At 50.8% G+C, this 16,139-nt stretch overlaps 1 protein-coding gene across 2 annotated transcripts in view; it reads left to right on the forward strand.

Moving 5' to 3' along the window:
* PPP2R5D (protein phosphatase 2 regulatory subunit B'delta) overlaps positions 1-16,139 on the forward strand; it is a 33,366-nt gene that overhangs the window by 15,610 nt on the left and 1,617 nt on the right. For both annotated transcript variants that reach the window (XM_068153605.1, XM_068153606.1), the window contains exons 7-14: positions 654-784; positions 1,346-1,405; positions 2,864-2,972; positions 3,819-3,872; positions 6,956-7,126; positions 9,351-9,478; positions 11,851-11,952; positions 15,969-16,041. In XM_068153605.1, the coding sequence (XP_068009706.1) occupies positions 654-784; positions 1,346-1,405; positions 2,864-2,972; positions 3,819-3,872; positions 6,956-7,126; positions 9,351-9,478; positions 11,851-11,952; positions 15,969-16,041 (828 nt within the window). The remainder of the gene's footprint in view (positions 1-653; positions 785-1,345; positions 1,406-2,863; positions 2,973-3,818; positions 3,873-6,955; positions 7,127-9,350; positions 9,479-11,850; positions 11,953-15,968; positions 16,042-16,139) is intronic.

The raw sequence follows: 16,139 nt of genomic DNA on the forward strand, positions 1-16,139 counted from the left end.
AGGGCGAGAGCACGTGCCAGCGGCAGGCCCTGCAGCTCATCACTCAGTGCACAGCTGGAGAGGGGCACTGGGGGCCTTGCAGAGGAAGTCCAAGGACACACAGCTTGTAGAGCATGCAGGCTATTGCTGTGCTTTGAAGACAAAAAGCCTGCTGATGGTTCTAGCTTGTGCCTGGGAGGCTCCATGTTTCAGGAAAGAACTACTGTGCACAGGCTGGGGCCAGGGTGGCTGGAGAGCAGCCAGGCGGAAAGGGACCCGGGGGTGCTGGTTGATAGTGGGCTGAACATGAGCCAGCAGTGTGCCCAGGTGGCCAAGAAGGGCAATGGCATCCTGGCCAGTATCAGGGAAGTCATTCTGCACTGGTTAGGCCACACCTTGAGTCCTGTGTCCAGTTCTGGGCTCCTCAATTCAAGGAGGGTTTGGATGAGGCACTTGGTGCCATGGTTTAGTTGATTAGGTGGTGTTGGGTGAGACGTTGGACTCAATGATCTCAAAGGTCTTTTCCAACCTGGTTAATTCTGGATTCAGGGTGCTGAAGGCATCACTCCACTTGCAAGAGCCTCTTTTGCCAAGCAGGAGCAGTGGCCAGCATTGCTGGTAGCTTTGTCCAGATGGTCAGTACAGAGACACTGACTGATTTGCTTTCTCCACAGCTGCTGGATCTCTTTGACAGTGAGGACCCCAGAGAGCGTGACTTCCTAAAGACTATTCTGCACAGGATCTATGGGAAGTTCCTGGGCCTGAGAGCATATGTCAGGAGGCAGATCAACAACATCTTTTACAGGTGGGATGTTTCTTAGTGCCACTGGCCTCATGGGAGAAGCCAGTGAGGTAAATTTGGGGCACTAGGCCACAGCTTGCTAAGTTACTCAGTTATCTCACTCTGCTTTGGTAGGGGCAGCATTTGTGCTTAAGAGCAGTGAGGATGTGATGGTGGTGTCTTCAGTGCTGTCTTCAGCTTTAGCTCACCTGGGAGCCATGAATTTATTAGGAAGAAGTTCTTCATAGAAAGAGAGATTGGCCATTGGAATGTGCTGCCCAGGGAGGTGGTGGAGTCACCATCACTGGAGGTGTTTAGGAAGAGACTGGATGGGGTGCTTGGTGCCATGGTTTAGTTGGTTAGATGGTGTTGGGTGATAGCTTGGACTTGTTGATCTCAGAGGTCTTTTCCAACCTGGTTCATTCCATTCCATTCCATTCCATTCCATTCCATTCCATTCCATTCCATTCCATTCCGTCTCCCACCTTGCCCTTTTGTCCCCCTTCCTAGGGTTTCTCCTTGATTTTGCTTCCCAAGCTGTATCTAGCATTTGGCAATTACCTCTCCTTCTCTTCTTCTCTGTAGGTTCATCTATGAAACAGAGCACCACAATGGGATTGCAGAGCTGCTGGAGATACTGGGGAGGTAAGGGCATTTTTACAGTTCCCAGAGGGGCCATAGTGAGACCTCCCAGCCCAGCCCAGCTCATGAGCTAGCAGTGCCTTCCTTCAGCAGTTCTTGCAGGAGCCACCTCTTCCAGAAGATCTCAGTTTAACAAAGCACATGGTGAAAGTGCTCTCCAGCCTGCTGATAAATGCAGTGGCTAGCCTTCTCCTCCTCAGATCTCCCCTCTCACTGAGGGGACACACTGTCAGTCCCATCAGCTACCTGAAAGGAGGTTGGAGCAGCATAGGTGTTGGTCTTTTTCTCCCTGTAACAAGTGATAGGGTGAGAGGAAACATTCTCAAGTTGCACCAAGAGGTCTTTAGGCTGGGTCTTAGAAGAAACTTCCTCACTGAAAGGGTTCTCAAAGACTGGAACAAGCTCCCCAGGGAGCTTTGGAACACCCTAGAGGTGTTTCAAAGAGACAGAGATTTGTTGCTGAGCAGCATGGTTTAGCACCAGCCTTAGGAGAAGTAGATAATGGTTGGACTTGGTCTCGAAGGTCTTTTCCAACCAAACCAATTCTGTGGTTCTGTGATTTGTCTCCTTAATTTTGAGTCCAGTCACACCTCCTGTCTTGCCCCAGCAGGCAGTAGAAGAGAGTTCCTCACAGCACTGAGATACCTTAGCTGTGGGTAGCCTTCTCCATGCCTTCAACTCCCCTTCTACTTGCAGCCCTCTCTTTTGCTGCCATCCTCTTGTTCTATAAAGTACAGGCCTGGATGGTTTGGCCCTGTCAGAGGTGTTTCCCTGTCATGCCTGCTAAGGGAACACTGAGCATGGTATGTAGGTTGGGCCCTGAGGACCACACTTCTGGTGGATGCTTTCTCAAGTGATTCACAAGAGCTAGGGCAAGCCACTGATTCTTTTGAGGTGAGAGGTACTGCTTGTGTCCAGTTGTGGCTCCCCCAACACAAGAAGGACATCAAACTGTTAGAGAGTATCCAGAGGAGGCCACAAAGATGATCAGAGGGCTGGAGCACCTCCCCTGTGGGGACAGGCTGTGAGAGTTGGGGCTGTTCAAGCCCAGAGAAGAGAAGGCTCTGGGGAAGGCTTACAGCAGCCTCCCAGTACCTGAAGGAGGCCTACAGGAAAACTGAGGAGGGACTTTTCACAAGGGCTTATAGTGCAAGCATGAGGGGGAATGGTTTTAAGCTGGTAGAGGGGAGATTTAGACTGGAGATTAGGAATTCTTTCCAGTGAGGGTGGTGAGACACTGGCTCAGGTTGCCCAGGGAGGCTGTGGATGCCCCCTCCATGGAGATGTTCAAGGCCAGGCTGGACAGGGCCTTGAGCCACCTGGGCTAGTGGAAGGTGTCCCTGCCCACATTGCAGGGGGGTGGGTGGAAGTAGATGATCTTTAGGGTTCCTTCCAACCCAAATTATTCCATGATTCTGTGATTTCTTCTGGGTAAAGATGTTAACTCTTGTTTCTTCTCAGCATAATCAATGGCTTTGCTTTGCCTCTGAAGGAAGAGCACAAGATGTTCCTCATCAGAGTCTTGTTACCACTGCACAAAGTGAAGTCTCTCAGTGTCTATCACCCACAGGTGAGAAGTACTTCAAGCTCCCTGGGGCAGAATGTGGCTCTTGCAAAAAGCCTTTGGTCAGGCTTGCTTATAGCCATGCACCAGGAGGCATCACCCTGTCAGACAAAGTTCTGGCTGTGAGATGTTCTGAGCTCTGCACTGGCCCCTTACTGCTGTGGTTTGTCCCAGCCTTGTGGTGCTGAGGCCTGTGTGTATACCTGTGCTTTTCTCCACTGGCTGACAGGAGGGTATCTTGCAGTTTCCTGCTGCTGAAATGCTGTGGCCTGCTTTGCCTTGCTGGAAATCTGTGAGGTATTGGGGCCCTGCTGGAGCCAGAGGTAGAATTCCAAGCTGCAGTCATCAGGCTGTGCACGGCGTGTGTCAGCTCTTAGTCACTGCTGAGACAGCCAGAGAAATCAGTGTGCTGGGATGGTACAGAGATTAATTCCTTGCAATTTAGAATACAGAATAGAAAAGCAGAGAGGATCAGGGCTCAGGCTGAGGAGGGAGAAAGCACGAGTACTGAGCAATTATGTCTGTTCTCTTTGCCTTGTGCTTGTGGGGCCAGGCTTTGTGACAGTCAGCTTTGTTCCTGCCCACGTGTGCAAGCAGCTGTGCTTGCATTTGGATCTGTTCACTGGGGACTGCTTGAGGTGTCTCAGGTTTTATCACCTGAGCTGAAGCCCTGCCTGCTTGGTCTTACAGCCTTTGCTTGCTGTCAGAAGAACTGGATTGGTTTGGAGCTGCACATAACTGCTCATCACATGCCCTGTGGAGGGCATAATGTGACTTCCAGCCTGGGGGGGTGGTGGCCCTTTTCAGGTGCACTGGAGGAAGCTCTAACCTTGCCATGTTCTTTTCCTGCAGTTGGCATACTGTGTTGTACAGTTCTTGGAGAAAGACAGCAGCTTGACAGAGCCGGTGAGTAACAATCTTGCTTTAACTTCTCTGTGTCACTCAAGGCCCAGAAAGCTTCACAGCTTCCCCTAGAGTGCAGAAAGGGGTCAAGAAACAGGCTGAAGAAGCTGGGACTCAGCTGAATTGTTTTTGCCTGGTAGCCTGTGGTCAGAAGGGGCTGTGCTCCTCATGTATAAACCTGTAACATTTTCTGCAGGGTGCTTCAGATATTGGTGTAGCAGAAGGAACACTACACCAAGCTGTCCTTTCAGGGCAGAGCTTTCTGCAGGTGCTGCAGACTCATGGTCATCTGATATCTGATGGAACCAGCAGGAGCTTGGGAAGGCCCCAAAATAGTAAGAGTTCACCCCAGACTCCTGGGTTTGGCTGAAGAACTGTAGGGGTGAGGTTAGGAGCCTGAGACACAAAGGTCTGCTTAGGCAAGCATCAAGTTCCTCTCCTCCAGTTCGCTGCCTCCATGGTGTTAAGTCACATTGTAGCCACATTTGCCTCCAGGATGTAATGCTGGGAAACAGCAGGCTCAGAAATGTGTGAGCAGTGGGGATGGGGACCTCACATATTTCACTTACTGGCTGAGCAGACCTGCAGCCTTAACCAGGCCATGTGCTGGCTTGGCAGAGGGTGCAAGCAGGAGACAAGTGGTTCTCCACCCACTGCAGGCCAGGAAATGTCTTCTACAGAGCTGAGCTTCGCAGCCTCACAAACAGCAGATGGCCCAAGGATGTCTGCTTGTGTTACTGGAGCAGGGAGCACCAGAAAGTGAGAGCAGTTTAATGAGGGAGGCTAGCTGAGATCATTCTGTTCCCTGGATGAAATGTGTGCGTCCCTGGTGAGCCTGACACTGCTGGCTGGAAGGTGGTCAGCTGCTGTCAGCTCTCTGGCTCCTCAGCCCTAACAGCAGCAGTGCTGAAGCAGCCCTCCCAGCTTCCCCTTTAAGTGTGGGTCTTCCATTTCCTGTGTTCCCAAAAGCCTGCTCTGAAACAAACTGTGTAAAGGAGCTTCCTGATCGTGCTGAGTACTTCCTGTGGCTGACATCCAGCCCAGAAGGCTCCTGCCAAAGCATTTACTGTAGGGGTGAGGGAGAGGAGAGAAAAAGAAACCTGTCAATATTTCCAGGCTTCATTTTGCAGCTTGTTCAAACAGTAGAAGCTCCACAGCTCATCACTGCTTCCTGGGTAGTGGGTTGGTGGCCCTTAGAGTAGAGACCTGGCTCTGGGTGTGGTGCTTGTGGCAAGCAGTGGCTTGATCTAATTTCATTACCTTCAGTGATTGTTTTGTGTTGGGCCTCAACCAGACACACCATGGCTGTGTTATGGAACCACAGAATTGCCAGGGCTGGAAGGGACCTCAAGGATCAGCCAGTTCCAACCCCCCTGCCATGGGCAGGGACACCTCACACTACATCAAGTTGCTCAGAGCCACATCCAGCCTGGCCTTAAAAACCTCCAGGGATGGATCTTCTACCACCTTCTTGGGCAACCTGTTCCAGTGTCTCACCACCCTCATGGGGAAGAACTTCTTCCTAACAGCCAATCTGAACCTACCCATTTCTAGTTTTGTTCCATTCCCCCCAGTCCTATCACTCCCTGACACCCTAAGAAGTCCCTCCCCAGCTACAGGTGATGTCTTGTTGAAACACCCTTCTTGTGAAGGTTTTGAATCATCAGCTCCTGGGATGGCTGGGGATATTGAAGTCCTAAAGGATTACAGGGCTTGTGCATCAGCAGTGCACTAGGAGATGTTGCCATCAGTGTTGGAAGGAGGCCAGATTACTAACAAGGTCCATGCTGGCTTAGAGTGGGCCTCCCAGAGTCTTGCTCAGCAAGGCTTGACATGGTAGCTCTTGCCTTAACAGCAGAGTGACTACCAGGTGAGCAAGGCATCACTAACAGCAAAGGCAGACTCCACACACCTTGCACCACCTTAGCTGTAGGACAAATGACATCTGAGGTTATTGAAGCTGGCTGGAATGGCAGACCTGAGTAATGACAAACACTGAGGATACCAAACTGTTGGCTTCTCAGGCCTTGATTTGGTGGAAACATAATGCTCAGATGCTCCTCATCTTGCTGTTGCATTGCCTGCTGCTGTCCCTGCACTGCTCTGAGCTTCCTCCCAAGTACTGGCTTCAGGATCAGCTTGCTAAAGTACACAGGGTTTGAAAGAGCAACTCCTAACTCAGGTTGGGTGTGACTGATGTCCACAGTCAGCATTTCTGTCAGTGCTGTACCCACAGCTTCCAGAGAGGGAAGGCCTGCAGGATCTTGGATCCTGCCTTTGATCATGGCTAGAAGCAGATGGAAGGGAAGGAAGCAATACTACAGATAAATACTCTCAGGTGGGATCCTGCCCTTCCCCTGGTATACTCTTCCAGTACTTTGTAAACAAAGAGTTTACTCAGCCAGGAGTTGCATCTGCCTTGCCACATTGAACTATCACCATGAGGTGTAAGCTCCCTAGTCCTGTCTGCTCCCACCTGAAGTCTGTTTGAACTTTTGAGTCTCCACATAGTCTTGCCAGGATGAGCTCAGTGAGCCACTTACTCCTGTGTGAAGTTGGACTTCCTCTTCCTTGTCCCAGCTGCCTTCAGCACATTATTTACTGAGTGCTTCCCAGTTGTCAGGCTCTGTGGTGTACTGAATGATGATTCCTCAGTGACCTTCTCCATAGCATTTCCAGTTGTATTAGTTGGTCTTCCATGGTTGCTCTGCACCATCTGCCAGGCAGGGTGCAGCCCACGCTGGTTGGAGTCTTCCCTGTTAAGCTGTTTGGGGTGAAAAAAAACCCCAAAGTGTTTCTAAGCTTTGTGCTTGTGCAGAATCACAGCAGCCTGAGCTGCTGTCTTGTATGAAACAGGTTGGACTTGGTGATCTTTGAGGTCTCTTCCAACCTTGGTGATACTGTGAAACCTGGCAGAGTTTAGCCTTTCCTCTTTGTCCCTTCCCCTGGTAACCCACTCTTGACTTTCTGAGAGCCTCTTCTGTTACTTCCTCCCATCTGCTGTTGTGACCAGACCCTGAAAAATGTGTTTTCCCAGCTGGTGTGGCTTCCAGCCTCTAACAGTGTCTCTGTACCCTCCCCCCCAGGTGATTGTGGGCTTGCTGAAGTTCTGGCCGAAAACTCACAGTCCCAAGGAGGTGATGTTCCTCAATGAGCTGGAGGAGATCCTGGACGTGATTGAGCCATCTGAGTTTGTGAAAGTTATGGAGCCCTTGTTCAGGCAGCTGGCCAAGTGTGTCTCCAGCCCACACTTCCAGGTGGGTGGCAGCTCAGGGATGGGACATGGCCCTGGCTTGAGACCCCCTTGGCAGGTGAGGGCTCGTCTCTGTGAATCAGTGGCAGGTGGCAGTGAGATACGAGGGGGGAGGCAGTGAGAATCCTCATCACAGCCACAGAGCCAAAGAGAAGCTGAGAAGCTGAAGTGAATGGATGGAGCCCCTCCTGCTGTGCTGCTTGGCACCAGGTAACTGCAGCAGGCTGGAGGGTGGAGCAGAGGTGCTCTGTCACCTCCAGTGTCACTCTGTTGCAGTAAAACTAGGCTGGCTGCAGTGTTGGAAGGAGGCCAAGCAAAGAGACAGTGTGCAGGGAAGGTACTGTGTGTGATTCTGATGTAGGGGGGAAAAAGTGAAGTGTACTGAAAAACCCACTGGAGTCTGCTTCCTCCGTGTTCCCTCTGAAGGTGAGCAGGCTGTAGGACAGGCTAGAAGAATCTCTGATGGGTAGTCTTCAGGTTTAAGATGTCCCAGGGTGTTAGGATCTGCCAGTAGGTCCTAGGAGGTGTTCTTGGCTTGCTGGTTTAGGGTTTGGCTTGCTGGTGAAATGTGTGGCTGACCCAGGTATGGGTGGGCTGTTAAGCAATGACACAGCATGACTGTGACTGCACAGTGAGGCAGCCTGGCTTCGGTCTCTTTGGTACAGAGAGCTCCCAAGTCATGTGTTTGCAGGCCAAAAATGAGGCCAGCCTAGGTCATGGAATCATAGAATCACTTAGGTTGGAAAAAAAAGCCTTCAAGCTGATGGAGTCCAAGCATTAAGCATGTGCATATGTACAAGATCACTGTTTCCTGGAAAGGACTGGAGGAGCCTGATGGAAACCAGCTGGACATGGATTATTGGTGTGGGGATGAGAACCAAAGCACTAACATGACCTTCAAGCATGGAAGGAGCTACAATAGGGAGCTAAGGAGCCTGAATAAAGTAGGGTAAAGGCAGGTGGGGAGGCATCCTGTACTTGATAACAGCTCTCATCTGCTGCCAACTGAGAAATAAGACTGCAAAACCTGAAGAAGGTGGAAACACCTTGCAGCCTGAAAAAATGAACCCCAAATGTGTCCTGTATGGTCAGGCTGAACAGTCTCTGTGTCTGCAGCTTGCCAGAGAGCAAAACCAGGAACTGACTTCTTGGTAAGTCTGAATACCTTGGTGGGGAGAGGTTTCTCTGAGAGGATTGGGTGTTAACAAAGGCTTAGCAGGATCCAGTAGCTGGAAAGCAAAGCTCAGGAAGTGAACCTGAGGTGAGTTTCACTCCACTTCTGTGGAATGATACCTTAAGGGTATATAGGAAGTCTAAAATACAAAACTGAGGCTAGGTGTCTCTTTTCCTAGCTTTGTAAACCATCCTTGAGCTAGCTCTACATGTAGGAATTAGCCTGGTGATCTGCATGGCCCAGGTTTGTGGCTCACTCTGAAGGATTGTGGTTGAATCTGTCCCTCTGTGAGAACGTGTTAGACTTGTTTGTCTTGTTAGAGCAGGGTGGCTGCCCCATGGTTTTCCATGGTTTCACCCTTAGCTAAAACATTGTGGACCTGCTGCCTGAAGCATGCTCCAAAGCCCAGAGAGAGTTGTGGGCAAAAGCAGGGAGGAATGGGAGGAATGGAGTTTTACAGAGGAGGGTCTGAGGAAATTATAGGATCACAGGGTGTTAGAGGTTGGCAGGTCATTGAGTCCACAGGATATTAGGCCTTCAGAGATCATTGAGTCCAACCCCCTGCCAGAGCAGGACCCTAGAATCCAGCACAGGTCACACAGGAACACATCCAGATGGGGCTGGAAAGGCTCCAGAGAAGGAGACTCCACAACCTCTCTGGGCAGCGCAGTGAAGAAGTTCCTCCTCATGTTGAGGAGGCTTGGAGCTCATGAAGGAGACTTGGAGCTAGTCTGAGCTGGGACCTGGAGTGCATGACATTACTGTCCTCAAGTGTTGTGTGAGGGGTGTTGGAGTCATCAGTGTACCCAGGGCAGGCTTTGCCTAGACAAGAAGGTGAGGTTTCTGCCTAGGAAAGTGACAAGTGTGCAGCAGAAGCTAAGGGAAAGCAAGCTGGGCAACTGCCTTTAGAACTTGTCAAAGGTCATCCCTGCTGCCTGCACTGCTTTGGCTGGAGGGGGGGCAAGCTGTGGTCCCAGCACAGCAGTTTCCCTGTGCAGCACACAGGGCTTAGTGGCAGGAGCCTCTCCAAGGTTGGCTTTGTCTCCCGCTGCAGGTGGCAGAGCGAGCGCTGTACTACTGGAACAATGAGTATATCATGAGCCTGATCAGCGATAACGCAGCCAAAATCCTCCCCATCATGTTTCCAGCACTCTACAAGAACTCCAAGAGTCACTGGAACAAGTAGGTCTTGCCACAGGCCCTGGCACCTGCAGGGTTGCTTGACCTGCTGGCCCTCCTGGGGCGTGCCGCTGCCGCGCGGTGACGGACGGCGGTGCTCGGTGACACCGGGTGCTGAGCCAGAGGGGTTGTTAGTGCTGTCAGCATGGGAAAGTGCCACAGCAGAGCAGAGAGCCCTGCTTCTGCAAGGGGTCAGGCACCTGCCCTGACCAGCCTTGGTGACATTGAGTCTACCCAAGGTTGGATATCTCCGTGTCGTTGGTGCCAATGGTCTCCTGGAGGTGGGCTGTAGGTTTTGTTAACCCATGCGCTGTCCTGGGCCTGAGCTCCTGCAGGGCCCTGCTGCTTGAGTACAGGAAGAATGGAGAAAGCAGAAGTGACCAGGCAGAAGCCCCATGTCAAATTATTGCCCTCTCTGCCCAATCCCTCAATATTAGTCTGATCTCACATCATAGAATCACAGAACCAAGCAGGTTGGAAAAGACCTCAGAGATCATCGAGTCCAACCTAGTACCTGATACCTAACACCTCCTGGCAACTAAACCATGGCTCCAAGTGCCTCATCCAAGCCTTTTTTGAACACCTTCAGGGACAGTGACTCCACCACCTCCCTGGGCAGCTTCCTTCCTTACAACTCTCTTCAGTTGATTCCTTGCCTGATTAAGCCAAGTTGTAAGATGCACTTCCTTTGAATGAATGAGTTAAAAATACTCAGCCACAGCCATGATCCTAAAGGCTTCCAACAAAACCCACAAGAAGAACAAAAAAACAAACCCAAAAAAGTAATCTTCCTCTATTCTAGAGGGTGAAAAAAAGCCCAAAATGGCTAATTCTAGAGAGGCTGGGTGAGTTCAGGGCTTAGGGATATACTAAGGACAGGGTTATGGGGTGGAACTCTGTTGCAGAGAGCTCCCCACTGCTCTGCTGTTTGAGTGCTTCCTTCTCTTCATTGCATCAAGAAGCAGGAGCTTGAGCCACCAGTCAGGGGTGCTCTAATGACCCAGGTAGACACAAACATGCAGAGAGGGACACACACTAGCACCCAGATGTGCACATACGTGTGTGCACACATCTGTCCTTGCACATCTGCACGTGGTGTGCAGACAGATGGACACAGACAGGCACTCTAGCTCAGTGCTAGTGCCCCTCCTGATCAGAATTCAGAGGAGGACTTTAGATTCATGTCTAAGCATTTCCTTCTTGCACCAATCAAATTCTTAATTCTCCTGTTTCTCTCTTTTCTTCTTGTCTCCTTCCCAGTGATATGGCAGAAGAAGTCCTGAAGGTGTTTTCCTCCTTATTTCTCCTTTGTTTTAGCATTAGCCACACCTTCTCAGGGCAGATTGAGTACCTCAGATTCTCCTCTTCCTTCCCATAGCTCATCTACTCCAACATGTTGTCAAGTAACCTGCCAGTCCAGCAGGGCTGTCTCTCTCTCACTTCCTGCAGAATCACAGGATGGTAGGAGTTGGAAGGGACCTCTGGAGATCATTGAGTCCAACCCCCCTGCCAAGGCAGCTTCACCTAGAGAAGGTCACACAGGAACACATCCAGGCAGGTTTTGAAAGTCTCCAGGGAAGGAGACTCCATCACCTCTCTGGGCAGCCTGCTCCAGTCCTCTGTCACCCTTAAATTAAAGAGGTTCCTCCTCATGTTTGGATGGAACTTCCTGTGTTCAAGATTGTGCCTGGTACTCCATCTGTAGGACTGGTGAGGCACAGAGCTCTGTCTGCTGAGTCTCTTTATCTTTTTCCTCTGGGTCAAATGTTTCAGAGACAGCTTCAATACTTGCTTTTATTTCCCTGGAGAGTCTTTGTCCCAGAGAGAGCTTGCATACAGTGCAACCTATTCATGAGTTGCTGTCACAAAGTTGGCTTTTCTTTGTGTTCCCATCTCTGTAGGCTGCTGAATGTCTGTGTTTTGGGCAGCTCACTGACAAAGCTCATGACTGCACCCTGACCAGCCCCCCAAAAAAGTCATTGTGTATATGCAAGGTGAAATAGAGGATTAGGTAAAGCCTCTTGAGAACAGCCCTGAGCAGGTCCCTAGCATCCTTCCTTGCCAGTTTCTAACTACAAGCAATAATTGCATGAATGCCTATTTTTGCCCTCATTAGTCTCCCCACAGTAGTGCAGAGCTGTCCCAGCTGTCTTCTCTTTCTCCTTCATTTCCTGGTCTCCTTCTGTGATAGTCTCTCCTGTGTTTGTGGAGTGGTCCCATGCTAAGAGCTGGGACTGTGTGAAGATCTTTTGTCACTATGCTGTGGCATCTAAGTGGCTGCTGTTAGCTCTTGTCTGTGCTGCTGGTTCTAGCTCAGGGCTGAGAGCCTGGGGGATGCCACCATGACTCATTCTCCCTTCCTTCTTTCTTTACAGGACAATCCATGGCCTGATCTACAATGCACTGAAGCTGTTCATGGAGATGAACCAAAAGCTTTTTGATGACTGCACACAGCAATACAAGGCAGAGAAGCAGAAGTGAGTAACAGGTTCTTGCCAAGTGGCTTGAGCTCCTCCTTGGGGTACAGGAGCAGATGGTAGATGCCAGTAGGCAGAAGGGAAATGGAAAGGTGGTGCAAATAATTTTGTCAAAAGTGGGATTCCTCAGCAGTAGCTGTGTGCAGGGATGAAAGGAGGTGAAATGTGTGGGCTGAGAAAAATCCTTCCAGTTCTGGTGAAGCAGGCAGCTTGGGAAAGAGTGACAGAGTTTGCTGGATTGTGAGGAAAGAAATCACAATGGACTCAGCTTTGCAGAGACACTTATCATGGAATGGTCTGGGTTGGAAGAGACCTCCAAAGGTCATCTGGTCCAACCCCCTCTGCAGTCAGCAGGGGCATCTTCAACTAGATCAGGTTGATCCAGAGCTCTGTTGAGCCTCACCTTGAATATCTCCAGGGATGGGACTTCAACCACCTCCCTGGGCAATCTATTCCACCCTCATGGTAAAGAACTTGTTCCTAACATCCAATCTGAATCTGCTCTTCTCCACTGTGAAACCATTGCCCCTCATCCTATCACTGCAGGCTTTTGTACACAGTCTCTCTCCATCCTTCTTGTAAGCCCCCTTCAGGTACTGGAAGGTTGTAGTTAGGTCTCCCTGGAGCTTTCTCTTCAGGCTGAACAACTCCAGTCCCCTCAGCTTGTCTAGGAAACATTTACCACTGTGTCATAGTGATGCCAGTGAAAGCCTGCTGCTTTAAGGAGACTTCTGTGAAGGCCTTTGCTGCAGTAGGCTTTCTGCAGCTTTCATGCCACAGGACACTTTCAGTTATAAAGATAGAATAACACCTGGAGTTTCTGAGAGCTAATGGTGGGGATAAAAGCTGAGCTCAGCAAAGTGCCTGTACTATCATGCTGTGCAAAACTCCACTCCTTCTATCTTCTTGTGCTTTGTGCTTGTAGGACTTGCCTTGGTAAGCTGAGTCAGTTCAGTAAACTGGAAGGAAACTCTTTGGTTTGGGTTGGGTTGGCTTTTTTTCCCCCCCTTCTGCTGAGGGTTCCCAGCACTGGTGTGTGACTGGTGGAGGATTGTTCTGGAAAAGATCAACAAAGCAGCTCAGAGTTGTCCAAGAAGTAGATGGGTGGAGCTGGACTGTGTTCTGCCAGTGCTGATTTGATTGTATTTTTTTTCTCTAGTGCCTCTCTGCCCTAATTATGCTTCAGAAGACCTTCTGTTGAGTTTTAATCAAGGGTATACCTCTTGGCCCCCCTGCATAATCAAATGTGGTAGAAATGCCAATTGAAAGCTTGCTGAGCAGGATGGCAAAGCATTTGAGCAGCTGAATCTGAGATTAGTTGACTTGCAGTGAGCATAATACACTCAGCTAAGTGGGCTTTTCCTGCCAGAGGGAGCCAGCTGAAGAGGCCTTTCTGGGCAAAAGAAGAATCATGGAGTGGTCTGGGGTGGAAGGGACCTCCAAAGGTCATCTAGTCAACCCCCTCTGAAGTAAGCAGGGACATCATCAACTAAATTAGGTTGCCCAGAGCCCTGCTAAGCCTCACCTTGGATATCTGCAGGGATGGGGCTTCAGCCACCTCCCTGGACACCCTGTTCCAGTGTCCCACTGCCCTCATGGTAAAGAACTTGTTCCTCCAGAAGAAAGCTCAGCTGTTCTGTCACTAGCACAGCATTAGCCACTGTACTTGGCTTGAGATGGGAGAAAAGATTCCCCCTTTGAAGTGATGCTGGAGCTGGGATAGAGCTCTAGCAAATAGAGAGTGAAAGGTCTGGAGCCTGAGAAACATCTGGAAAAGGGAAATCACTGACAGAAGGGACTGTGGTGTGACAGTAGGCTGGGGGGAAAGCACAGCTTGTCTGGGCAAGGAGGTAGAGGTTTTGGGCAGAGGTACAGTGAAAAGCTGGCTTGGGGAATGGTGGTGGCAGTATCCTGGCCTGGATCAGCAATAATGTGACCATCAGGACCAGGGGAGTGATTGTGCCACTGGGGAGGGGAGGGGAGGAGAGGGAGAGGAGAGGGGGAGGAGAGGGAGAGGAGAGGGGGAGGAGAGGGGGGGGGGAGGGGAGAGGAGAGGAGGGGGAGAGGGAGAGGGAGAGGAGAGGGGGAGGGGAGAGGAGAGGGAGAGGAGGGGAGGGGAGAGGGGAGGAGGGGGAGGGGAGAGGAGAGGAGAGGAGAGGAGAGGAGAGGAGAGGAGAGGAGAGGAGAGGAGAGGAGAGGAGAGGAGAGGAGAGGAGAGGAGAGGAGAGGAGAGGAGAGGAGAGGAGAGGAGAGGAGAGGAGAGGAGAGGAGAGGAGAGGAGAGGAGAGGAGAGGAGAGGAGAGGAGAGGAGAGGAGAGGAGAGGAGAGGAGAGGAGAGGAGAGGAGAGGAGAGGAGAGGAGAGGAGAGGAGAGGAGAGGAGAGGAGAGGAGAGGAGAGGAGAGGAGAGGAGAGGAGAGGAGAGGAGAGGAGAGGAGAGGAGAGGAGAGGAGAGGAGAGGAGAGGAGAGGAGAGGAGAGGAGAGGAGAGGAGAGGAGAGGAGAGGAGAGGAGAGGAGAGGAGAGATAGGGGGTTTGGGGCAAGGGGTCTGGGGCTGAGCAGGGTATAGCACAAGGGCAGTGTAGAAGAGCATGCACTTGGGATGATGGATCACAGGATTATAGAATGCCAGGATGGAAGGGACCTGAAGGATCACTGAGTCCAACCTTTCTAGGTAACAGGGTAGTTGAAATGAGATGGCCCAGCACCCTGCCAAGCAGAGTCTTAGAGCTGCCCAGTGTGGGGAAATCTATTGCTTCCCTTGGGAAATAATTCCAGTGTCTAACTGATCTTCTGGAGTCCAGTCTGAGCCTCACCAGGAGTAACTTGTACCCCGTGGATTAGAAACCTGGGTTTGCTAAGTTCTTTCCTTAAGTCCACTGGAAATGTTTTATCTCTTCCTTCCATGTCTTTAAGCTGTCCAAGAAACAGAAGCAAATCCATGGGCACTTCTTACTCTGGCTCCATCTTCTGGACTGTAATAGAGGAAGTCACTGTTGGAATGAACAGGGTTAGAAGCAGCATGTTTCCTGGGCAGGGGAAAGTGTTATTAACACAAAAAGTGTTGTTTCTACTACCTGAAGGGAGGTTGTAGCCAGGTGGGGGTTGGTCTCTTCTCCCAGGCACCCAGCACCAGAACAAGAGGACACAGTCTCAAGCTGTGCCAGGGGAAGTTTAGGCAGGAGGTGAGGAGAAAGTTCTTCCCAGAAAGAGTAATTGGCCACTGGAATGTGCTGCCCAGGGAGGTGGTGGAGTCACCATCCCTGGAGGTGTTCAAAGAAGGCTTGGATGTGGCACTTGGAGCCATGGTTTAGTTGTCAGGAGGTGTTAGATATTAGGTTGGACTTGATGATTTCTGAGGTCTTTTCCAACTTGGTTGATTCTGTGATTCTGTTATTTAGTGAGGTCTCCCCTGTGGAACAAGGCTGTTTCAAAGCTGAAGTCTGCCTGGGGGTTTGGGATGCCACTCCTGTACCCCACAGAATGCTGCTGCCTGGTCTGTTGAGCAGCACATTCTGCTGTTGCTACCCTTCCAGTGGAGAAGATATGCAGCAGCCACAGCTCATCTCTGCTGCCTCCCTTGCAGAGCTGCCTGCAGGTCCTGCTTTTCAGTGCACAGTGATGTGGCCCTGCAGTTAGCTGCCATTTTCAAACAGAGACATAAACTGAGTAGAAATAGCACTTCTTGTGTTAATAAAAGCCTGCAAGGCTGTGATGTCATAGAATCACAGAATGATTTGGGTTGGAAGGAACCTTAAAATCATCTAGCTCTGAACCCCCCTGCCATGGGCAGGGACACCTTCCACTAGACCTGGCCTTGAACGCTTCCAGGCAGGAGGCATCCACAACCTCCCTGGGCAACCTGCTCCAGTGTCTCACCACCCTCACTGGAAAGAATTTCTTCCTAACCTCCAGTCTAAATCTGTGTCTGCTGTCTCTTGCTTTTGTTTACCTGTGAGTGAAAGCTGGACTTTCCTTCCCTGGAGTTCCCACCTGCACACTCTCTCTCTCTCTGCAGGGGAAGGTTCAGGATGAAGGAACGAGAAGAAATGTGGCAGAAAATAGAGGAGTTGGCCCGGCTGAACCCCCAGGTGGGTAACAGAAGAACCTAGGATGAATGAGACAAGACTCTGCTGGGGGTCTGGACCTGCTTCCTCAGCTGATGAGAGCAGGTTATAGCACCTGATCT

The sequence above is a fragment of the Melanerpes formicivorus genome, unplaced genomic scaffold (assembly GCF_026170545.1).
Source record: "Melanerpes formicivorus ecotype bairdi unplaced genomic scaffold, bMelFor1.0.p_v2 SCAF_26, whole genome shotgun sequence".
Lineage (NCBI taxonomy): Eukaryota > Metazoa > Chordata > Aves > Piciformes > Picidae > Melanerpes > Melanerpes formicivorus.